The sequence below is a fragment of the Enhydra lutris genome, unplaced genomic scaffold (assembly GCF_002288905.1).
Source record: "Enhydra lutris kenyoni isolate GAN:26980312 unplaced genomic scaffold, ASM228890v2 scaffoldscaffold26, whole genome shotgun sequence".
NCBI classification, from domain to species: domain Eukaryota; kingdom Metazoa; phylum Chordata; class Mammalia; order Carnivora; family Mustelidae; genus Enhydra; species Enhydra lutris.
Genome location: NW_019154110.1, coordinates 24,267,858 through 24,292,539, shown reverse-complemented (window position 1 = coordinate 24,292,539; position 24,682 = coordinate 24,267,858). Strand labels below are relative to the sequence as shown.

General features: G+C 53.4%; 1 protein-coding gene across 4 annotated transcripts; it reads left to right on the top strand.

Annotated features, from left to right (window-relative positions):
* Window positions 1-403: 403 nt before the first annotated feature.
* LOC111151518 (phosphatidylinositol 5-phosphate 4-kinase type-2 beta) lies at window positions 404-23,671 on the top strand. Of its 4 annotated transcripts, none has more exons than XM_022509559.1 (10): window positions 404-567; window positions 10,713-10,787; window positions 13,650-13,722; window positions 16,284-16,429; window positions 17,162-17,308; window positions 18,278-18,316; window positions 18,802-18,915; window positions 22,166-22,424; window positions 22,887-22,990; window positions 23,494-23,671. In XM_022509559.1, the coding sequence occupies exons 1-10, from the start codon at window positions 409-411 to the stop codon at window positions 23,572-23,574; spliced, it is 1,197 nt and encodes a 398-aa protein (XP_022365267.1). In that variant the 5' UTR covers window positions 404-408; the 3' UTR covers window positions 23,575-23,671. The 4 variants fall into 4 exon arrangements, with proteins under 4 accessions (XP_022365267.1, XP_022365265.1, XP_022365266.1 ...); XM_022509557.1 differs by having other exon boundaries at window positions 10,713-10,810; window positions 13,619-13,715; window positions 16,277-16,429; XM_022509558.1 differs by having other exon boundaries at window positions 10,713-10,810; window positions 13,619-13,722.
* Window positions 23,672-24,682: the final 1,011 nt, after the last annotated feature.

Below are 24,682 nucleotides of genomic sequence, written 5' to 3'. Positions count from 1 at the left end.
TCCGGTGCGGGACTCTGAGTTGTCCTGAGGCCAGCCCGGTTCCCATCAGGCCCGGGGAGGAGGGGCGGGAAGGGCGGCCGCTACCTCCCCGGGACGGACGCTACCACCTGGGCGGGGAGGAGAGCGCCTGGTGACTGCGGGGCGGTGGCTGCGGCGCTCGGGGGCGGGGTTCGGAGCGAGCCGGCTGGCTCGCGGGAGCGGGGCGGGGCGGGGCGGGGCGTGGGGGCGGGGCGTGGGGCGGACGGAACCACCGGGGCGGGGTGGGGAGGTAACGGGACGGGCGCGACCATGGCGCGTTGAGGTAGCGGGGGTGGGGATCGGTCCCGGGGAGGCCTGGGGCCGCTGGCTTGTGCGCCGTCTCGGCCGCCCCCCCCTTTCGCCGCCGCCGCCGCCGCCGCCGCCCCGGGCATGTCGTCCAACTGCACCAGCACCACGGCGGTGGCGGTGGCGCCGCTCAGCGCCAGCAAGACCAAGACCAAGAAGAAGCATTTCGTGTGCCAGAAAGTGAAGCTATTCCGGGCCAGCGAGCCGATCCTCAGCGTCCTGATGTGGGGGGTGAACCACACGGTAACCAGCTCCCCCGCGCGCGCCCCTCGGAGCGCGGCCCCGCGCGCTCCCACGCCCCCCCGCAGGCCCGGCCCTCACCCCGCGGGTCCTGCTGAGGACGCCCGCAGCCTCTCGCCAAACCACTTGCACGCCCACCCCACCCTTGCACGCCGTCCCGGCCGGGTGTGCACTCCCCGCGCGCCAAGCGAGGCCTGGTGTCTCCGACGGTGGTATGCCGACGCCCCCTCCCTCTCCTCCAGCCCCTCTGGTCGGGCTTCCTGCGTGGGGCTTGCTCGCTTCGGGCAGTCCCTGGAGCGCTGGGGGAAGGCCTGGGTGCGGCAGAATCGCTCTCATCCCCTCTCTCTGTTTGTTGCATGTGTTTACCCCCTTGTTCCTTCAACCGGCTGCCAGCTCCCTGTCCAGTTGACAGGGCAAGTGGCCTTGGCCTGCCTGAATATTCCTCTATTTCTGGTTATTTGGTTGGTGCGACTGCTTAAAGTTTCCCATCCTCCAGACCTCCTCACCCCTGACTATGGAAATCCTCCCTGGGTTTCCTTTTCTTCTTCATGAACAAGATGTAACAACTGGAGAAGCACAGGCTTCCTTGAACCACAGACACTTTACCAGGGTCTTCCTCGTTTAGGGAGAAGAGAGAATGTAACCATTTGAGAGAAGGTGAGGCCTGATTATAAGGAAGACTATTCATAGTAGAAATAATGTGCCTTCCTACATTCTCCTATGGTGTTCATCTCAAAGACGCTGAGTTCTCTTTTATTGAGCTTTCTGTTGTAAGGTCGTGAAAGGGGTGATAATGGTCGGAGGTTAGGATGAGAGGGTGGTCCCCTGGACCCTTGGGGTGCTTTGAGATTGTCCTATCAGGAATTTGGAGCCCAGCTTTGGTGCTTAAGCTGGAGGACTTTGTGCCCTGTTTGTTTAGGGTCTTTCTTTTTTCTTTTCCAACCACCTGTTCCTTGCCTTCTGACCATTTGCACTGTGAGTCCCTACACCAGGAATGATGAGAGGAAGTAAAAGGACCTGAAACACCCAACTTCACCAACTACAAGTTTGGAATGAGGAAGATGAAACTATTGGCTTGGGTTGCCTGTGAATTTCAGTTCTTCAGGCACGCTGATTTTTCAGAGCATTTGAAATAGCCCACAAGACCAAATGATAACAGAGGGGCCTGGGGCCAGCAAGGCTTTTTGTTTTCCTTTGTAGAGGAGCAAACCTCTGGAGAGGGTTGGCTGGAGATCCATGAACCTTAGTCTGAGCCAGAGTGTTAAGAGCTTCAATCTAATACGGAAAAGTGCATGCTTATGGTGAGGTCTTTGTTGGTGTTTTGGTCTCGGACAGGTTACTGTTTTCAGGAACCTCCCTCAGGTGAGAGTCCTGGCCAGGGTAAGGGAGTAGCGTGGGTTTAGTGCCCAGACCCCTGGAAGCAGCTTTGGGGCAGTAGTCCAGTAGACTTTGTTTCTTCTGCTTCCTGCTGCCTCAGGGGTCATCTGACAACATTTCGAGGGAAACTGGGTCATCAAAATGTGGACCTTGTATCCCTGCCTGGAAGTCAATCCTTGATTTTGTCCTGCAGCCTGCTTCTCACTAGAAAGCATCCTGTCTATATAGAGAATTGGTGGAGAATCTTACAGCTCCTGCCTTGGAATATTGCCACTAACTACCTAAGGTCCCTGATTCTATACACGGAGAAATGGAGGCCCCAGCTGGAGGATTAGCTCCCCCATGCCCACAGCAGAAGAGGCAGCTCACAGTCTGGGACTGCGGGCTGTGTGATTCAGTGGTGGTGCTTGAATGGCAGGTGTTGCTTTCTGTGCCTCCTGGTCCCTAGTCTGTTTCTCAGCCAGGTGCCATGATAGTGGGGATGATGGTCTTGTTATGTACGCTCGGGTGTGTGTGCCTGTGCTTGTGGGCTCCTGGGAATGTGTGTGTTGGTGGGTGTTCTGATAGGCCGGCGGTGAACCTGCCCAGATAAGGGCCTCTGCATGGAGATGGATAGGCATCTGGGAGTCTTTCTTGGGTTAGGCTGTCACCTTCTCTCTTTGCTAACTTGAAGAAAAGTTTGAGGGCTAGCCGAAGAGGCGTTAACGTTAAGCGAGACCCACGGTTTGGGGCATGATGTGTGAGTGCCTCGGGGGACAGGCACAGGCACCGCTCCCTGGACACAGCTCAGTTGGCCCCAAGCGTTAGTACTTCATCGGGGCCCGGTGTAAGGTCTGGTACTTTAGGGTCCCCCATTTGGGAAATGGAGGCATGTCCCTGAAAGAAGAGTGGTATAAAATCTTGCAGTCCCCAAGGGGGTCAGGACTACATCGTTCTTGGTGTATCGGCAGCCTTCCTGGGAGGTTGCCTTCCCTCAGAAGCCCACTTTTGCTACTTTTTTGCAGTCTGAGGCTTCAGATAGCACATTTCTTTGATTCTGTAGTTTCTCACCCCTTTAGGTGTTTAGGGCATGATAGTCTATGGCTGATGGCAGATGGATATGTCTTTATGGAGGGCAGAAGTCAGTGACTCTCCTGACATGGTTGACTGACCACAGTGTCGTCCCAGGAGCTCCTCTTGTGGCCAAGAGGTGCAGCCGGTGGACTTTGTGGAGGGAGACTGCAGGAAACAGGCGAAAATGTCAGAAGACTTTGGGTCGGGGCGCCTGGCTGGCTCAATCAGAGTAGCACGCAGCTCTTGGTCTCTGGGTGGTGAGTTTGAGCCCCATGTTGGGTGTAGAGCTTACTTAAACAAATAAAACTAAAAAAAAGAAGAAGAAGAAGAAGAAGACTTTAGATCTGTCAGGGGAGAACTAGTAAAGAGAGAACATCAGTGTTTTAGTGGATGAAATACAGTTTAGGGGCTCTGGAGTTAGAGAAGAGATAGCCTCTGAGAGGGGTGTGAAGACCAGAGGAGGCCAACCGGGCTTGCTGACCTGTTGGCGGGGTTAGGAACCAGGTATGCGTGAACCTTCGCTCAGGTGATCACCAGGATTAGGAGCAGCTGGCAGTAACTGTATTTAACCAATAGGAACCTGCTCGACTGTTCTTCAAAGTAACTACACTATTGTACATTTCCATCAGCAGCAGGGTGCTGGTTCCATGCTTATGCCCCTAGCACAATGACTGCCATAGAGTAGGTACACGGTGAATGTTGGCTAGAGGGACAGATGGCTAGAAAATGGGACTGAAGTATGGCTAACACCAGGATAAACACCAGGTTCCATTTTTTCCACATTCTTGTCAACACTTGGAATTGTCTGTCTTTGTCATAGCCTCCCTAGTGGGTGCGAAGTGTTACCTCCTTGTGGTTATGATTTGTGTTTCCTTGATAACAAATGGTTTTGAGTACCTTTTCATGTGCTTATTGGCCATTTATATATTTTCTTTTTTAAAAAAATATTTTATTTATTTATTTGATTGAGAGTGAGAGCATGAGCAGGGGGTAGGACAGAGGTAGGAGAAGCAGGCTTCCTGCGGAGCAGGGAGCCACACATGGGGCTCAGTCCCAGGACCCACAGATCATGACCTGAGGCAAAGGCTGATGCTCAACGGACTGAGCCACCCAGGCGCTCCGGTCAATTATATATTTTCATCATAGAAATGTCTGTCAAGATCTTTGTCCAATTTTTTAAAAACATTTTTTGCTCATTTTTAATTGGGTTGACTTTTCGTTATTGAGTTACAAGAGTTCTTTTTTAGAGAGAGAGAGCTTGAGCACGGATGGAGGGGGCAGGGTGAAGGGTAGAAGGAGAAGGAGGTGGAGAAGCAGACTCCCCACTGAGCAGGGAGGCTGGGAGTGTGATGCAGGGCTTGATCCCTGGACCCTGAAATCATGACCTGAGCTGAAGGCAGATGCTTAACTGACTGAGCCACCCAGATGCTCCTTGATTTAGGAATTCTTTGTGTATTTTAGGTACAAGTCCCTTATGAGATATGATTTGTAAGTATTTTCTCCCATTTTTTGGATTATCTTTTACATTTTCTTGACGGTATCTTTTGAAGCTCAGCTTCTAATTTTGACAAAGTCCAATTTGTGTATTTTCTTTGTTTGCTTGCTTTTTTGGTGTCATATCTAAGAAGACTTTGCCTCACGCAAGGTCATGAAAATTTACTCCTGTATTTTCTTCTAAGAAAAACTCTCATAGTTTTTGCTTTTTAAAGATTTTATTTATTTATTTGAAAGAGAATGAGAGAGAGAGAGCGATCAGGAGAGGGGGGAAGGTCAGAGGGAAAAGCAGATTCCCCTCTGAGCAGGGAACCCGATGCGGGACTCAATCCCAGGACTCCAGGATCATGACCTGAGCTGTCAGATGCTTAACCAACTGAGCCCCCCAGGTGCCCTAGTTTTTTGTTGTTTTTTTTTGTTTGTATGTTTGTTTGTTTTTTTAAAGATTTTATTGATTTATGGAGAGAGAGAGCCTGGGGTATGGGGAACCTGATGCGGGGCTCTGTCCCAGGACCCTGAAATCATGACCTGAGCCAAAGGCAGACATTTAATCAATTGAGCCACCCAGGCGTCCCAAACTCACAGTTTTAGTGCTTACAATTAGGTGTGTAATCCATTTTGAACTAATTTTTGTGTATGGTGTAAGGAACAGATTCATTCTTAAGTCTGTTCACTTCTCTCCCACACTCCACCCCCCATGCTGTCCATGCATTTTCTTTGCATAGTGCAGACCCAGAACCTCTTTTACCTGCCTTTTTCTCTTGCTCTGCGACTTGAGAAATCTTCAGTAAATATTCCTGCTCTAGTGGGCCGCCCCTCACCAGGCCTTTCCACCTCACGGAGAACAGGAAGAGAAGAAAAACTATGGCGTTTAAAAGGAGGAATAAACGCAGGACTGAATTTGTTGGCACCCGTGGCTCTGTTCTTGCCCTTTTCCTGTCTAGTTTGAGGTCTTACTTGGACTTCTTGGGTCTTGGGGATTTTCAAGACATCGTGTTTCCTGATGGGGGCAGGTAACACCTGACTGTCAGTGCTAGCTGGCCTGGCCTGCCGCTGAGCCGCCCACAGAACCGTAGGACAAGTCAGGGAACCTGCATGCCTGGCCCACGCCTCCTGGGTGCCTATGAAGGTCATACACGGAAGTAGAGGTTTCTGGAATCAGAAGTTCAGCAGACTAGAACTAGTGACTGAATTTTCATCTCTAGTAGGATCAGCATAGAGTGAAGTCGGGGCTCCTAAATTTCTCACTCAGCTTGGTCAGCCTCCTTATTACTTATGCTGATGGCTCCTGGAATTAATCATGTGGATAATCCAAAAACCACTTACGTGATGTGAAACCGAACAGATTTCCCATCCGAATATGTTGTATTTAACGTGATCCTTGGATGAATATGCATTCCACAAGGGCACTGTACTGAAGGGGAGAGGGGTTGGCCCAGGATTGTGCTAGATAGTAGAGGACAGGCACGTCTTCCTGGAACATTGCTTTAGTCATGAACTTTCAAGCTTCGAAACTCTTAGTTACTCCCCTTTGTCTACCAAATAAAGTTTCTTCTTTCTCCCTGCTGTTTCAGACTCTTTCTAGGGCACCTGGGTTGGCTCAATCGGCTAAGTGCCTGCTTTTGGCTCAGGTCATGATCCCTGGGTCCTGGGATTGAGCCCACCGTCGGGCTCCCTGCTCAGCGGAGAGCCTGCTTCTCCCTGTTCCTCTCCCCCTGCTTGTGTTCCTGCTCTCGTGGTCCCTCTCTCTGTCAAATAAATAAGTAAAATCTTTTAAAAAAAAAAAAGCCAGGTCTTAGCCTCCACAGCCAACTTTAACCTTTGTTCTCACCCTTCAGAGCATGAGTCTTTGGCATGGTCACAACAGCTTTGCTGTCTCTTTTCTCTTTATTCTGGTGTTAGCCATACTTCAGTCCCATTTTTCTAGCCATCTGTCCCTCTAGCCAACATTTATTATGCACCTACTATGTGCCAGTCATTGTGTTAGGGGCATAAGCATGGATAAGATCGTCTCTTCTTTCTAGAGGCTCACAGCCCCGTGCAAAAGTGAAATAATGTGAGCAAACCGTTACCCCAGTGAATGTGCTATTTGGGATATAAAGATGCACAGAGGAAGACAGGGTCGCTGTGACAGAGGAAGTGTTGTTTAGCCAGATCTTGAAGGATTCTCTTAGCTTTATCCTTTCTTCTGTCCCTGCTGCCACAGTCTGTCACCTTAGCTATTATAATGGCTGCATAAATGGTTACCGCTTCTTCTTTTGCCTTGTCCAATCCTTGCTTGATTTGGATTCCAGGATGCCTTTCTATAGCATCCGTTTGATCATGTGAGGTCCCAGATTTGAACCTGAGAGCACTTCCCATTTCTTGTGCAGTCAAGTCTAGATTTTTATAGTGGACAGATCTAAGTTCACATCCAGGCTCTGCCCCTTCTTGTAGCTTTGGAACTTCATTTTCATGTTCTATAAAATGAGCAAAACCACTTTCCTTGCAGATTATTAGGAGAGAGGCAAGAAAGGGGGAACACTTCCTTAGTCAAGGTAGCTATCCAGAAGAAGGCTCACACAGCAGAGTATGCAGAGCCAAGCTGTGGGTACCAGACAGACCCGGGAGCAAACCCTGACTCAGCACATCCTGTCTGTGTGACCTTGAGCAAGGTATCCTAAACTTCTTTTGCAAAATCAGATTAATAACAGTTTGTGTGGCAATTAAGCTTTAGAAATAATAGCACAGAATATGTGTTCTCTGTGATATATATAGTAATGTGAAAGCCCCAGCCACTTCTAGGTATTCAATAAAGAGAAGCAGCTCTTATTTATTAATATTGATAGTAGACTAGGCCATTCACCTCTCTTCCTGTGTCCTCTCCGTCCACCCCCTAGCACTTCTGTCCTGCCCTGCCACCCCCCAGACTGCCCCCACACACTGTACTTAAGCTGGGCAGTATACTTTTACAGCTGTGAGGCTTGGTTCTGACTGTTCCCACTGCTTGGGATTCCCTTCATGTCTTTTTTTTTTTTTTTTTGAGAACTACCATCCTAGGCCTTTCTCACGTATATTTATTTTTCTTCAGCTTCCTCTAGCAAGCGGCTCTCTGACTCCCACCCCCCAGCAGCACCAATTTCTTCATCTGTTTTTCCCCCTTCCTGTACTCTAACTCCATAGCACTCATTGCACTGTATTTTTTGCCGTTTTCCCAGCTGAACAGAGCCCATGTCTTCTTGTTTCTGGATCCCCAGCCCTGGCACCGTCCCGGGATGTATAGAGTAAGGCCCTCACTACCCTGAGTAGAAGTAAACTGAATAGAGTTCGGCTGTGCCTGAGCCAGGTCAGGAGGGGCCTTCCATGCCAGGCTTAGGAGGTAAAACTTTACCCCAAGGTTGATGACTTGAGCCACGGCAGCCTTAAGTGGGGGTGTAACATGATCTTGTTGTAGATTCGTCCAGTGTCAAGTGCTCTTGGCAATACCAGGAGAGGCATGAGGTGCCCTGTTTCTAGCCTGACGTGTGAGGGCCAGGAGTCTGTGTGACTCTGTTAACCTCACCACCTGAGCCTCTGCTGTTCTGGATGTGTCTGTCCCCGTGTTCGCACTACATGTTTACCACTTGACTTTGAGTTTCTTTGTTGTCATGGGTTTGTCTCATCTTCCCGTTAAGAGGATAAGCCTCCTATTCCTCTTGTGTGCACCGCCCCCCATGCACCCCCTCCTCCCTAACATGAACTAAAGCCTGTGGTAGGTATCTCAGTAAGTGCTTGTTCAATTAAAATCGAATAAAACTCTTTGGGGCTATAAAATTTAGCACAACTAAAAAAAAAAATAGTACAGCTAATCCTTAGAGTGAATCATCTGCATGGGGCCCCGTAGAAAGGAGGGGCGAGGCTACATAGTTCATATATATATGGATTGTTCACCAAAAATTCTCTCAGAAATTTCCTGCTGTTGGGCTGTGTAGTCAAGAAGAGAGATGACGGGAGATCTAAAAACCTGCCATCTTATAACCATTCGAACTAGGCTGAACCAGAAGTTACCAGAATGGGGCATTCTTGAATAGGTGCCATTAGAAAAATTCACCCTGGCCTGGCAAAGCTGACCCTATCAGGCAAGGGCTTCGGTCTTTCCTGGACATCCCAGCTTTTGGTACCTTTGGCCTTGGCACCAAATCTGGATTATAGACTCATGCAGAATCAATGAGTAGTACATCCTGGAACGTTCTGGTATAAAACCATGCACTTCGAGCCAGTGTGGTGTGTTCTTTCTAGTGTGGAGGTGTGAACTGGCAAAGTGGGATAATGACACAAGAGCCGTGAACTTCTTAACTTCTTCAGCTGTCCGAGCCAAGCAAGATATGCCAGGAAAATGGAAACGGGACAGCTCCTGTGAATTGTTTCTGTTGGCAGGAAAACCAGGAAGTGGAATGGTTTCCTCCACAGGCACGCACTTCGCAGTCGGGTTCCCCTGTAAGCACCCCCTGGAACGGGAGATGGTGTGGCTTTTGTCCTGTGGCCAGTAAGCCAGTGTGGTGGTTGCCACAGACCTGGGTGCTGGGGATTTTCAGTGTCCAGTTGGATGAGTTTCAACACACGTATATATGATCATGTAATGGTCACCCCAAACAATACATAGAACACTTCTGTCACCCCAGAATCGTACCTCTCGTGTGGATCAATGGCCCCCAGCCAATCTAGGCAGCTTCTTCCCGGATTGCTCTCACTGGAGATCCCTCTTTGAGGAATTCATATACAGGATATACTCTGGTGTCTGTGCCCATCAGTTTTTGCCAGCAGTTTATTGAGTCCCTGCCCCACTGGCAGCTTCTGCCGATACCCTGCCGCCCCCCTCCCCAGACGTCTACACTCCTGTGCCTGCCTTCATTTCCATGGGAGCAAGTTAGGTTTTTCACCAGTTCTAGGAAAGTGTGGTTCCCCAGCCCAGATCCTGCATTAACTTCCAACTTCTTCCACCCTCTGACATTTCTACATTAAAAAAAAAAAAAAAAAAAAAGTTTGGAGCATGAAAGGGGCAGCAAATTAAATGCTGTTTTCCCCCATTTATGCTCCTGTGAGTCTCGGTTATTCCCTCCCTGCCACATGGGCCTCATTGAGATAATAGGATTTGCAAGGAAAGTCTCCGGGAGACATAAGGCTGTGCGTCCCCTCCCCCCCCATCCATTAAGGCAGACCTAGGGTTTCCTCTGTAAATCCTGAATGCATTAGTGGCCGCTGGGTTGAGGGGTCAAATGTCAAATACTCCGCTGTGAAGGGAGAGGACATCTGCGGCTAATTAGACCACTAATTGGCTAAGCTAGGGACAGGGAAGGGCAGGAGACACGCTCTCAGCTCTGTGCCAATGGGAAGCCAGCTCCCTGCCAGCCTCCAGCTCCCCGAAGGGGGATGAAAGCCAATGGGAAGGTTTGTTTGTGGTGGGGCAAGGCACCCTACCCCATCTCGTGCAGTCAGCCTAAGGCAGGACATGGCTTGAGGAGCTGGCCCTGTTTTAATCAGGAGGGGAAGAATGAGCCAGTGGCCAGATGCCTACCTCTCCTTCTCACTTTAAATTTAATCCTTTACTTTGGAGATGAGTTATACACCCACACAAACTCATCCAGCTTTTTTCCTACCCCAGCCCAACATCTTGAGTGACCCACAATTGGTAGGAAAATGTTAAAGGCCTCAGTACCCACATAGGTTGTGTGATATTTATTCATTGATCCACTTACTGCTACGTTTAGCAAATATTTATATAATACTTGCCATATGCAGACCATGGGGCCAAGCACCATGGAGCCTCCAGAGATCAGTTAGATGACCTTGGCTTACAAGGATCAGTAAGTAATACAATCTTGGCCTCACTTAGAGTCTAGCAAGCTTGTGAGGTTGATAAGCATTAATACCACAATGTGAGGGAGGCTGTGCGATGGCCAAAGGATGGAGACAAACACGACTTCAGGAATCTCAGGGTCAGAGAGAACATTTATGGTCTAGACAATCATGGAAAGCTTCATGGAGTAGGTGCCTTTTGAGCCGGAGTTTATCAGGTGGGGAGAATCTCTATAATAGGTGGAGATGAGATTGGGAACTTCTCTGAAGAGAAGAGCAGAAATAAAGACAAGGAGGGAATCCACGGACATACTTTTGGTGAGATGGTGGCGTTCGCATTGTAGCATCTCGTGTCTCTGAGGCAGGTGGCCTCCCGGCTGAGAAGCTCTCACTTTTCCCTTGCTTCGCAGATCAATGAGCTGAGCAATGTCCCTGTGCCTGTCATGCTAATGCCAGATGACTTCAAAGCATACAGCAAGATCAAGGTGGACAATCATCTCTTCAATAAGTAAGTGGCCTCCTGAGTGGGCTCAGGTTCTGTGGACAGCCCTTTCCCTCAAGGCGGAGAGCTTCTGAGAACCTACTCGTGGCCGTGCCAAGCTGGCACCTGGCAGGGTGTGACAGCGACACCTGGCTCTCCTGGCAGACACACTGGCTGGGAAGATCCATTCATTATGTGCCTCTTCCCTTTGTGTCATTCTGTCATTCTACTTTATCCGCCTACCTCCAGGGTCCCTCTGGGCGTGTGGCCCGACCCAGGGTGATTCATCTGGGGCCAGGTTAGGGAGCGGCGAGCTGGTGTCTAGTGGGAGGCTGACAGTGGTGGCCCTGTCTTGATCTTTGTCTGTGGCAAGAAGCTGCCAGACATGTTCCTGGCCAGGGTCACAGGCTGAGCACAGTGCCCAGGGGCGCCTTCCAAAGTAATTCCTCCCACTTTTGTTCACTGTGGCTTCTGGGACTAACACTGGTGTCTGGAGGGCGTCTCTGGGCTGGAGCAGCCCTTTTGCCTGGAGCAGGTGGGTCCTGCCCTAAGGCCTTGGGAGGCCTTGCTCTGGAAGCCCACTGCAGGCCACCCCGGGGGGGCGCATGCTGCGCACGCCCTCCTTTCTGTGCTCGCATCCCGGCGCCACCTTCCCTGGCCTCATAGTCCCCGGCACCCCTTCAGCTGGGCTCTGTCACCCCACCACTTCAAACTGTTAGTCTGAAGGGGAAGCTCGGTTTGAAAACACCCCTTAGTGGCCTCTCCCTGCCATAGTATGTAATAATAACATCGTATTCTAGAAGCCCTCTGTCCTCAGAGCTAAGCAGCCAGCCACCCTTGTAGAAGAAAGACTCCTGGGTTTGTGCTCTGCTCTCATGCCTCTCGCTACCACGTCGCACTTCCCTGGATTTTCCACACGTGGAGCAGTTGTGTGGGATGGCGGGGTGTCCTGGGCGGGGAGCCGATACTGTGGCTGGACTCAGCGTTGGGCCCCACAGGCTCAGCCCCACAAAGCTCCCCCTCCCCCAACGTCTTCAGATGCCAATCACAGGTTGAGGTGGTCACCTGGGTCAGTGACCAGCCTGCAGTGGGTCCCGCATTCCCTCAACCTTCCCCCTTGGGTTTGGTTAGTTTGCTACAGCGGCTCACAGAACTTGGAAAAACAGTTTATTTACTTGCTTACTGGTTTATTATAAAGGCTACAGCTCAGGAACGCCCTCTCTGGGTGCACTCCCGTCCCCACGCTTGCACCTGTTGGCAGTCCGCAAGTTCCCAGAGCCCTGCCTTCATTGCGAAGGTGTGATTGATGGGTCATTGGCAATTGGTAATGGGTTCATCCTCCAGCCCCTCTCCCCTCCCTTGCAAGTCAGGGGAGTAGGACTGAATGTTCCAACCAGCACCGAACCTTTGAAGCTTTCCAAAAGTCACCTTTTTTTAAAAAGTAGGTTCCATACTCATTGTGGAGCCCAACACAGGGTTTGAACTCATGACCCTGAGATCAAGACCTGAGCTGAGATCAAGAGGCGGATGCTTAACTGACCGAGCCACCCAAGCGCCCTTCCCCTCCGCCAAAAGTCACCTTATTCACATAAACTCAGATGTGGTTGAAAGGGGCTTGTTAGGAATTAAAAAAGACATGTTTATTGCTCTTATGACTTCAGAAATTCGGTTTTAGTTGCTCTGTACCTCAGACAGGAACAGAGACCAAACACATCACAGTATCGCACCCCCCAAGGAAAGAGAGGCAGCCCTTGGGCCTGAGGCAAGAAAGGAGGGGGCTCTGTCCCAGGGCTCAGGGCCCTGGGAGGGGACATCGCACCACCACCTGTTCCAGGGTTCACAGCTTCTGGTGAGGCTCCACCTTGACATCCTGGCCTAAAGCAGAGCATCCTGTCTCTTCTCCGTCTTTCTTTATTCCTTTTGTCCTCCCAACGGCTGTTGATGTGCTAATTATTAGACCACAGTGCCAGTGCCAAGGGGAGGCAGAGGAGGCCCCTGCCTTCAGGAGAAGCTGCGGCTGTTTATTCCCTCCAAGTGTGTCATCCTGGAGTATAGTCCCTGGAGGGTGTCCCTGAGCAAGGGAACCGTTGTAAAGACAGAGGATTTGGAGCAGGCCACCCTTCAGGGCTATCCTCTCCCCTCCTGGGAGTCTGGCTTACTGACTAAGGAGCAGGAAGGGTGGCAGTTGGTGCCAGCAGCCCACAGACAGGCTTCTGGAAAAGCTGGGATCCCAGTCAGCTGACTGAGGACCTCTTCAATCCAAAGCGCTCTCGTCCTCCATCCGGAGGGAAGCCTGGGGCTTCGTGGGTGTAACCATCTTCAGGCCATGTTGGTAGAATCTTCCTCAGAGGAGAAAATTGGTTGAGAAAAGGCGCTCCTTTTAGCCGTCAGACTGCCGGCTGCCTCACAGCAGCTGTGCACACGCAGCCACTCCCGTGTGTAAGCTCGGCCCTTGGGCAGTGGGGCCCATGCTCCATCTCACTTCTCAGCAGATGAGGTTTTTCCCCTTTCATGTAAATTTTGTCAGAAGAGAACATACACTCAGAAAAAGTACTCAAATCCTAAGGATACAGGTCGACTCATTTTTTACAAAATGAACACAGGGATGTAAAAATTTAAAACTCAACACACTCAGCATCACCAGGAATGTTTGTTAAAAGTACCGATTTCCAGATTCCTCTCCAGAATTTCTGGGGCCTAGAAACCTACATTCTGAGCACCGCAGACTGTTCCGATCCCGGTGACCTGTGGCCCAAACCCAGAGAAGTTCGGATGAAGAATCAGGTGGACGAGGAGGGGCGGGGATCACAAAGACATTTCTCCGCTCTGCCCTAGGGAGAACCTCCCCAGCCGCTTTAAGTTCAAGGAGTACTGCCCCATGGTGTTCCGGAATCTCCGGGAGAGGTTTGGGATTGATGATCAGGATTACCAGGTACGGGGTGTCTTTGTGGTCGGAGGGGTCAGGGAGTGCAGTGGGGTCTGGAGGCCACAGGACAAGGAGAGGGAAGTCCCCCGTTCTCGTGCTCTGTCTTCCTGTCCTGTCCCGCTCTAGCCTGGGGGTCTCCCCCTGGTACCATCGGGCTCCTGGAGGGGTTGGGGCCCAGAAGTGCTCTGTCTCCTCTCCCCAGGAGGGAGAGCAGAGGGAGGGGGATGGGCTGTGGAAGCTGCCTCATCTCAGTCTGACATTCCCCATCTAGGCCCAGGAACCCTTCTTAAAAGAGAGAATTGTTGCCAGCAGATGATGAGGCCTCTTAAAGCAGATAAGACAGAGTAGAAAAGGAAGACTTGGAGGGGAGTGTGACCTTGGCAGGCATGCACGCTGCCTCCCCTGGGGCCCGTGCAGCCGGCGACTGCCCCCTCTCAGGGCTGATGATGCGGCCTTTGGCCTGCTTGGAGCGCTCCTCCCACCCAGTCTTGGGGACATTACCGTCTGACTCCTAGGCTGTGGTTTCTGTCACTGCCCCACCTAGCACCTTCTGTGGACCTTCTTCCCCTGGCAGAAAGCCTGCTGGTGACGGTGGGAGAATTCTCCACTTCACCTTGCTAGCAGTGAGAAGTTCAGCTGACCTGCTGTGGTCTGGGGAGGGGGGTGCGGGGGAAGGACCATACGGCCTAGTGTGGTCTAAGACGGGTATCCAAATCTGCAGTACCATAACCCCTCCCGGCCGGGTCCTAGCAAGCCTTTCACGGAGTAGGTCCCGAGGAGCAAGAGGAACCTGGGTGAGACCCCTCTCCTCTCCCGTCCACTCTGGAGGGAGGCCCCAAAGATGCTCTCACCAAGAGGAGGGCACAGGGATGCAGAGGCCGGAAAGCTCAAGAACAGCTGTGCCTGAGAGGTACTGGGAGGTGCCTCCAGTCCCCTCTGTTGGGACCGAACCCGGAGCTAAACCATGACCTGATTGGAGCTGGAGGTTTTCTGATAACCTGCCACTGTTGCAACCTGAGGCTGCTCAGCCGTCTTCCGCTGTGGCTCCTTCCCTTCCCTCCGCGCTCTCACCACATCCTCTCCGTGTCTGCATTTTTTTCTCTAATAACCTTGTGGGCAAGTGACTGTGCTCCCGACTAAAAGAGGCAGGGCGTGTGGTGTTCGGGGAGGGGACTCTGACCACGTGGAGTGCCAGAGCCCGCTGCCTGGAAACGAGGCAGGGATGGGAGCATGCTTCCCCGCGAGGCTGGGGGCCTGCTCTGCTTTGTGGAAGGAGGACCAGGCTGGGGGAGTGAGGCCCTCCGCTATAGCTCCTACTCGACCTTTTTGGATAGGGGAACACTCTGTTTTGGGGGTGCCCTTTTATTTTTATTTATTTATTTTTTAAAAGATTTATTTATTTGTCAGAAAGAGAGAGAGAGAAAGCGCACAAGCAGGGAGAGAGGCAGGCAGAGGCTGAGAGAGAGGCAGGCTCCCTGCTGAGCAAGGAGCCGGATGTGGGACTCAATCCAAGGACCCTGGGATCATGACCTGAGCCGAAGGCAGCAGCTTAACCCACTGAGCCACCCAGGCATCCCTGGGGGTGCCCTTTTAGGGAGCATCTCCCCACTTCAGACTTGAGTCTTCCCTGTGAGGGTGGCGCTCCCTCCTTCCCCCAGGGTCTCCTGAGGAGGCACCAGGGGAGGGCAGAGTGTCCGACCCTAGGTAAGAGCCGAGGGAAGGGCTCAGAGAGGAGGCCTTTCTGCGAGCAGATCCCCACATGTGTCTGCTTGGGAAGAGGGACAGCTGGGGCTTCCTCTCTGCCTTGCCTTTCAAAGGTCTTCTCCCGGCGTCTGCTTGGTGAACACATCCCTTTGGTTGACTCACACCTCCCCCTCCACCCCCTCTAGAGGCTTCTACTGCTCTCTGAGCCCAGTGGGAATGGGGCCTCGAGGAGGAGCAGTGGCAGAGCCAGAAAAGCTCCCCAGAACTGCCTCATAGCTCTGCACAGACAAGCAGGAGTGTGAGGTGAGGGGAGAGGGGCTGGGCAGAGAGGCGAGCAGCACCTGTCTGCTGTGGGAAGGGTTTTCCAGGACCAGGGTATGTCCAAGAAAAAGAGATTACTGTCCATTGCTGCTTTATGCTGGACATCTTGACTAGTCCCTAAGCTTTGTCTTTGTCACCCCAGGAAACTGGGAAAACCATCTTGGACTGCCTCCTTGTGTTCCAGGTCAGGAAATTCAGGAGTGGAGAAGTGAAATGGCTCATGCAAGGTCAGGTTACCTGTGGGCTTCAGGTCAGGGCAGGGATCCCTGAGGCAGGGATCTTGTGGACAGGGTCATTCTCAGGGGTCAGAAGGAAAGGAAGTGTTGGTGCAGCCAGCCCGCTGCCCCTCCGATCAGGGATCAGGAGCAGGTGGTTAGGAGCAACTCTTGTCACTCTTCAGGAAGTCCTGTGGGAGAGAAGTGAACTTCCCATGACACCAGGGGAGGGTCAGGGCCTGCCTGTCCCAGCGTGGTTGGCCCAAGTAAAGGTCAGAGCCCTCGTTCCTCTCCCAAGACCAGCCCGCTTTTGTCTCCGTCCCTCAGAACTCAGTGACGCGCAGTGCCCCCATCAACAGTGACAGCCAGGGCCGCTGTGGCACGCGCTTCCTCACCACCTACGACCGACGCTTTGTCATCAAGACCGTGTCAAGTGAGGACGTGGCCGAGATGCACAACATCCTAAAGAAATACCACCAGGTATGGTGAGTCCCGAGCCTGGGTGGGAGAGGATGGGTGGCAGGGGGAGGACAGAGGCCCTGGGCGGCTTCCTGGGGAGGGATCAGGCCCCTTGCCATGGTCCCTGCCTCCTGAGAATCAAGCACTTGGCCTTCCCCCGGGGCTGGGTGTGGAGCTGAAATGCCTGCTTGCAAAAAGGGAAAAAGCAAGAGTGAAGGCACGTTCCCCACTCACTCAGATCCCGTGGAACAGCTGTTTCTTGTCAGAGTGGGGAAGTGGCTCCCCGTAGCACCTGCCGCATTTCTTCTAAAAGAGGTCCCCGGGGGCTGGGCAGGGTCACTTCCTTTCCCAGGCAGGCTCTCCGCACGCCCTGGGCCTAGTACCTGGGCCTTCGGGGAATGTTGCCTTCTCTCTGGGGCGCCAGGAGGTGGTGAAAGGGACTTCTGGTCTTCGGGGCTACAGCGGAACCTCTGGGGTGCCGCATGGCTAAGAACTACTGGCAGAGGGGGAGCCGCTCCTCTTTCCCCTGCAGCCCGCTCACAGGCCTGCCTCAGTTTATCTCCGGCAATAGAATCTGGTTTCACACGGATGTTTCAGTGGCGGCCCAGGAACAGGAGACCCAAAGCTCTCACTTGGCGGGGCCGGCTGGGGGCGGGAGTGGCTGTGGAGCCTGGGCAGAGCCTGGGCAGAGCCCTGGCCGTCCGGCGCCTTCCATCGTTCCTTAGCCGCCCGTCCATCCTCCCTTTGCTCTAGTTCATAGTGGAGTGTCACGGCAACACGCTCTTGCCACAGTTCCTGGGCATGTACCGCTTGACCGTGGACGGCGTGGAGACCTACATGGTGGTCACCAGGAACGTGTTCAGCCACCGCCTCACTGTACACCGCAAGTACGACCTCAAGGTAACGGGCTCTGCCCTCCTGCGCTTTGGCGCGCCCCCCCTCCCGCCCCCGCAGGCTTCCTCATAATGGGAAAGCCTGGGAGCAGGGGTTTCAGCACAGGCAGGTTACCCTGGAGTTGATGTGGCCAGTTCCTCTGGGTCAGAGGCTGTTGGAAGTCCAAGTGACAGGGACAAGAGGTTATTTAACATGCCTTATTTATGTCACCATCGATGTTCTTCAGCTCCCGTCGGGGGCGTGTGCTCTCCGAGGGCAGCCGCCAGGAGACAGGCCCTGTGGACTGACAGCACACGCACATTTCTAGACACGGAAAGGAACACGCCTGTGCCTGGGAGCCACAGCGCTCCACTGTTCTCGAAGACGGCTTCCTGACTTGTCACCTCATGTCCCTGTCTCTCTCCCCACTGCAGCCATAGTGTTGTCCTTTCCATTCCTTCCTGGTCTGTGCTCTGTGCCTCCCCAGCCCCTCTCACGGCCGCCTGGCCTCTTCCCTCCCTATTCTTTTGTCCGTCTCTGCCTTCTGCCACCTGATTTCTTCCTGCTCGGCTCAGACGTCACTTCCTGCCGGAAGCCAGCCTGGACCGCTGTCCTTCCCTAGCCCAGACCCACCCCTGTGCCACCTGCTCTCGGCATGTCCTCCCGTGTTCCACCTCTCACCAGTGTGATTAATGGATTAGTTAATCATGTAACCACTTGTTAATGCCGCTCTCCCCTGTTGGAAGGGAAGTCTCTAAGGGTAGGGACTGAGTCTTGGTACAGTCCTGTTTGCAGAGCGCGAGCCTCGGGCCTAATCAGAGCTCTGTCAGTGGTCTGTGGCGGAGGGCGTGAACAGCTGCTGCCTCCTGGCCCCTCTAGGATTCTAACCAGCCTCCTTCAGTTCACCTGCTGCCTCTCCCCAAAGACCGGTGCATGTTTTCCGCCCAGCGGAGTTTGCCTCAGCTGGATCTCTCCTGACGGCTCTTGTCCTTGCAGGGCTCCACTGTCGCCAGAGAAGCCAGCGACAAAGAAAAGGTATGCTGGGACCGGTACTGATCAAGTGTGGCCTGGGTCGCTTGGAATCAGAAATACCTTCTGTCAGTCTTCTTGGCCCTTCCTCCATCACAGCCCCTATCCTGGTTCCCACACGTGCCCTCTGTCGGGGCTGTGTCACTGGGCACCCGCCTGGCCTTGGCCTCGAGCTCCAGCTTTGCCTTGTGTCCACAGTCCTGCAGACCTGGCGGTTTCTGTCTCGTTGGCCAGCCTCACTTGGGGTGTGGCTGCCTGGGCCCCAAGGTAGTTCAGGCTCAGCAGGAAGACCTGCTTTGGTCTGTCCTCTCTGCCTGACGTTTGCCACCTAGTTGCCATCCCTGCCTGCCCGAGGCCTGGGACTGGGGCCTCTTGTGCTGACCCCGTTGATGGGACAGGCCGCCCCTCTGTGCTCTGAGGACCCTTCCTCTTTTACCTCATGGGGTGAGTGTCTTCGGCCGCCCGGCCTCACACTGCTGTTGCTCTCCCAGGCCAAGGACTTGCCAACGTTCAAAGACAATGACTTCCTCAATGAAGGACAGAAGCTGCATGTGGGAGAGGAAAGTAAAAAGAACTTCCTGGAAAAACTGAAACGGGACGTAGAGGTACTTACCCTCATTTTCACCTTGGTTGAGGAGGGCCCCCTCTTGTCCCCAGAGCAGGAGCCTCTCTAACCTTAAGAAAAATTGAATTCATGGGGCGACTGGCTGACTCAGACGGCAGAGCATGTGACTCTTGATCTTGGGGGTTGTAAGTTCAAGCCCTGCGTTGGGTATAGAGATTACTTAAAAATGAGATCTTTAGGGGCTGCCTGGGTGGCTCAGTGGGTTAAGCCTCTGCCTTCGGCTCAGGTCCTGATCTCAGGGTTCTGGGATCGAGTCCCACATCGGGCTCTCTGCTAGGCAGGGAGCCTGCTTCCTCCTCCCTCTCTCTCTCTCTGCTTGTGATCTCTCTCTCTGTCAAATAAATAAAATCTTTAAAAAAAAAAAAATGAGATCTTTAAAAAAAAGAAAAGAAAAATTGAATTCACTACTTTCCACACTCCTGGAAAGGAAGGCTGGTGATTTGAACAGTGTGGGTGTAAATGAGGGTTCCATCACGGGCAGCATGTTCATGACAGTAGTCTTTGTAGCTCAAGTTGGAACGTTTTCCTTGATCCCTCACTATTCTATTCCAACGCCTTTTTCAAACACCCCTAAACTTCCTTTCTGGAGGTGTTCCCATCGTTGGGGGGTGGGGATGTTGGTCATCAGAGCAAAGGGAAGCCAGCTGTGAGCGCCACCAACCAGGCCTTTCTCTGGCTCCAGTTCTTCCCTCACCCAGTGGCCTCCTGGTGGAGCGGGACTCGAGGCAGAGAAGTTCTTCTGGGGAGGACAGGTGCTAGATAGCGGATGTGTTACCTGACCACTTGATAACTCGGTATCTCCTGTTTCCATAAGTTGGGAGCCTGTTCATTAAGACCAAATCCTACAAACTTTTAGAAGTGTTTTCTTATTTATTCTTATTGGGGTGAAATACACATAACATAAAATTTACCATCTTAACCATTTTTAAATGCACAGCTCAGTGGCATGGAGTACAGTCACTGTGTTGTGCAGTTGTCCCAGCCATCCCTCTCCAGAAACTTTTGTCTTCCCATACTGAACCTCTGTCCCCATTACACACTGATTCCCCACTTCCCCTTCTCCCTAAACCCTGCCAAGCACCATGCTACTTTTCATCTCTGTGAACCGGACTATTCTAGTACTTTATATGTAAGTGGAATCACACAGTACTTGTCTTTTGTGTCAGGCTTTTGCACTTACCGTAATGTCTGCAAGGTTCATGCGTGTTGTAGCACCTGTCAGAATGGCCGTCCCTTTAAGGCTGAATAATATTCCATCATATGTGTACCCGTTCATCCATCAAAGGGGAACTGGTGTAATAGGTAAGATTTTCTAAAGAAACAGAACGAGTAGATGGTGCCAGTGGATGGATGGGTAAATAGTTAGGCAGCCCCGTGTTTAGTATAAAGAATTGGCCCCCACAGTTATGGAGGCTGACAGTCCCCCAGAGCTGCAATTGGTGGGCTGGAGAGACCCAGGAGAGCAGACGGTGTGGTTTCGGTCTGGAGGCCAGCAGGCTTAAGATCTCGGACGGGCCAATGTTTAGTCTGTATCTGAAGGCAGGAGAAAACTAATGTTCCAGCTCCAAGGGACTCAGGCAGGAGGAGTCCCTTTCACTCACAGGAAGTCACCCTTTTCTTTCTACGCAGGCCTTCAACTGATTGGGTGAGGCCCACCCACACTGGGGAGAACAATCTGCTTTACTTAGTTTGCTGAGTCACATGTTAATCTCATCTACAGACACCCTCACAGATGCACCTAGAATAATATCTGACCAAATGCGCACCAAAATTTAACTGTCACACTTGGACCCATTCACTGTGAATGTTGCTGCTGTGTGCGTAGGTTTTGCGAACGGCTTTCTTTTCTAGGAAGCTTTTCCTTCGTCACCGCCTGCTCTGTCTGTGCCTTTATTCTGCCTCTCAGTTTGTTCAGAGTCTTTCTCCTCCCTGTCCTCCCTTTCTCCCTACACTCCTGAGAGGAAGTTAAGGCAGTTTACACATTTCATTTGTTTTCCCTTGCCTGTTGCTTCCTGAGTGTTCTCAGGTGGATAGGAGCGGGTGTGGGTCATAGCCTTTCTCTCTTCTGGGACCTCAGGCCCCTCTCCTTGGACCTTGAGAGGGGCTCATCTGGAGGTGCTTGGCATGGTGCTCCCCAACTTTCTCTCTAGAGGAGAGGCTGCAGATCTTCTCCCATCAGGGCTGCTTGTGCTTTTAGAACCCCAGGGGCCTGTGTGTGGGGCTGTGCTGGTCACCGTGGTCTGTCTGACAGTCTCCCGGTGACCATGGCAGAGTGCCTAGCATGTGTTGCATGGCGGCCGCAGGCCGCTTCACTGAGGATTTGACCAGTGACTGCAGCCTCAGTATTCGCTGAGCTGGATTTCTGGCTGGCTGGCTCCATCTGATCAGCCCCATACTTTCTCGTTCTTCAAGTCACAGAGTCCTAGCCTGGGAATCACAAGACATCATCCCGCTCACTGACCCTCATGCATGTGTGAACACTGCGCCACAGCCGCTTCGGACCTTCGGGAAGAGGTTCGAGTGTTGCTTGGGTCTTCTCAGGGCTGTTCCCTTTCCTTTTTGTTTTTCTCTCTGTTCTTATCCTGACTGGTAAAGGAAGCTGAGTTAGTGGCATTTCGGACTGTGCCTGTGGCCCTCAGTGAGAAGTACGTGTTACCTCCTAGCCTAGCACACACACACAACTGAACTACTGTCTACCTACTTCACGTGACGACCTCTCACATTTTCTGTTCTATTTCCCACTTCATCATAAAAAAATATCCCGGCTCCAGGCTACTAGACCGGATCTCGGGCCCCCAGTGGGTGTGATTTATGGCCTGAAGGCCACGGGCCTCTGTGTACTGCAGCCTCCCGTTCCTCACTCAGACTCGCCACAGCCTCCCTCATTCCCAGACCCCATGGGCCTCTTCCCTTGGCCTTCCTGCTGCCTTTCCTCCTGCAGCTCCTGCCTGCCGGACGGCTCCTCATTGTCAGGCGAGCTCACCTCCTCTCCCCAGGGAGAGCCCTCCCCCTGCTGCCCTGGGATCCCACAGCTCCTTGCCCTCGGGAGTGGCTGTCCGCCCCGCCGGACACTGAGCCCACGCAAGGCAGAGACTCTGATGGCTTGTTCTCACCTGTGTTTCAGAATTGGAGAATGGACTTGAAGGAAGTGCCTTTTCTCCCCTTTCCAGGAGCCCCAGGGATGCCCAGTGTAACCTCTCCTCCCATCTCTCCTTCCGCACCTTCCCTAGTTCCTGGCCCAGCTGAAGATCATGGACTACAGCCTACTGGTGGGCATCCACGATGTGGACCGGGCGGAGCAGGAGGAGATGGAGGTGGAGGAGCGGGCCGAGGACGAGGAGTGCGAGAACGACGGGCTGGGGGGCAACCTGCTCTGCTCCTACGGCACGCCCCCCGACAGCCCGGGCAACCTCCTCAGCTTCCCCCGCTTCTTCGGCCCTGGGGAGTTCGACCCCTCTGTTGACGTCTATGCCATGAAAAGCCATGAAAGTAAGTAGGGGCCCACGTCTGCCCTGCCTAGCCCTGGCCCCCATGCGATCCCTTCAGGCCCGTTGTTTAGCTGCCTCCCAGGGTGTCTGGACCCCTGCCTCGTTCACTGCTGACTTTGGCCTTTTTCTGCCCGCAGGCTCTCCTCCTGAGCCACCGCCAGTCACTCTGGCTCCTGGGGCCCTGGGGTCCTTCCCTGTCAGGCTTTCCTTCCCCTCTCTGCTTGTCCTGGATGTCTGAGGCTGGGTTTGGCCCCGATTCATGGTTCTAAACACTTAGAAAGACTGTCCACAAACAAGAGAAGAGCTCTGAAGGCTCTGAGAAGGGCCGCAGTAGCATTCCTCTCCTCAGGTCTGGAACGCTTGGGATGGGTCTGGGTCTCAGGTCTGCAGGCTTCTGAAGCCGTCTTCTTTCTGTTGTTCCCCCACCCCCTCCTCCTCCTACCCTGCTCCCCCTCCCCTGCAGGTGCCCCCAAGAAGGAGGTCTATTTCATGGCCATCATCGATATTCTCACGCCGTACGACGCGAAGAAGAAAGCTGCCCATGCCGCCAAGACAGTGAAGCATGGGGTGAGTCCCCCCTGCTGCCCCACACCCCCCACTCCTGGACACCCCTGGGCACCCCTGCTGCTCTCCCTGCCAGCTGGTCCGCCCCGTCCATTTCCCCCGGTCTGCCGGCTCCTCTCCCCGGGGCTGCTGGGTGTCACTGCAGCTAGCGGCTTTGTTCGCGCCCGCACTGCTCCCCGAGGAACCCTTCTCCCCTTGGACTTGAAGCTCCTGTCTCCAAATAGGGACCCTGCCCAGAGATTCCGAGTCTCTCCACCACCTCCCCACCACCTTGCTGCTCCTTCAGTGGGCGCAGGCTTGGAGTTGTGAATCAGGAGTCAGGCCACGGCCTCTCTGAGACGGACCCGTTCCTCCGGGCAGCCTGCCAGGCTGGGCTGTAGCGTTGTTCTCACTCCAAGCCAGAGGGTCCTGATTCCCCAGGCCCCTCCCTGCTGGAGCCTCCCAGTAGCCTCCCAGTTAGGGCGGGGAGCTCAACCTGGACCTGAGTCAGCCTCTATGTGTTACAGGCGGGGGCCGAGATCTCGACCGTGAACCCTGAGCAGTACTCCAAACGCTTCAACGAGTTCATGTCCAACATCCTCACGTAGTTACCTTCTACCTTCAGCCAGAGCCAGAGAGCCGGATGTGGGGTCGGGGTCGGAAAAGGGAGAGGGCGTATTTGGGCTGGATGGGAGGGTGGGGAGCAGAGGGGAGGGTGGGGAGCAGAGGGGAGGGCTTTGTTGAGGAGCCAGCACCCAGGACAGAAAGACCAGTGGGGGTGGGGAGGGGAGGTGCTGCGTGGACACGTGCTCCCGCGGTGCACCTCACCTTCCGCTCACCCTTGATTTTACCCCCTTCTGACCCAGGTCGAAGAGGGGTTTCTTTTTTGTTCCCTTGTAACCTTTTACAGTACCTTGGGGCTAGAGAGGACTTTGTGGGTTTCTGTGGGTTCCGTCTCTGCGATCTCATTGCTCCAGGTTTGGTGTTTATAATGATGTGTGTCATCACCCCGTCACCCTCCCCATCCCTGCCCTGCTCTGGGTTCCCTTCGGTTAAAAGGGCGCCCCACGGGCCCGGCCAAGGGTCCACATGCTCCGTTGCCAGAGGACAGGAGGTCAGACACCTCAGCCCTGCTGCATTGGATCTTGTCTGGATTAACTTTTGAATGTTACGGAGTATCGTGCACAATGTCCTCCTCCTTTTTGCCTCGGATCCAAGTGAAATGTTACCGGATTCCTCCATGTAAATGCTGTCCTCCTGAAGGAAGGCTCCAGATTAGCACCAGGCATCTTGGATGAGGAGAGATCTCCCAGGGGCGTGAGTTCATCCTCGTGGGATGGTTGGGGGTGGGGGTCGCAGCCGGGCTGTCGGACAGCAGGTTCTCACAGAACCCCGTGAACATCGTCCATGCCCCTGGCCCCTGGCCTTCCCTCATCCTGTCCATAAGGCCTGCCTTCCGCTGGGTCAAGAGGAACTAGGAAGCATCTTTACGGATAGCAGGACCCCCAGTTGCCACTGGGTGTCAGATGAGACCTCGTGTCCTCCATCCATTTACTTCCCTCTGACCTTGGCCCTGGGCACCCTCCCTCATAGCTGAGCTTCTCGCTGGGCCACATCTCTGCCTGCCTGGGCCCCTCCCTGCAGAGAAGCCTCTTCAAACGCCAGGGTCGCAGTGTAGACGATCTGAGGCCCGTGCCTGTGGGTCTGTCGCCTGGA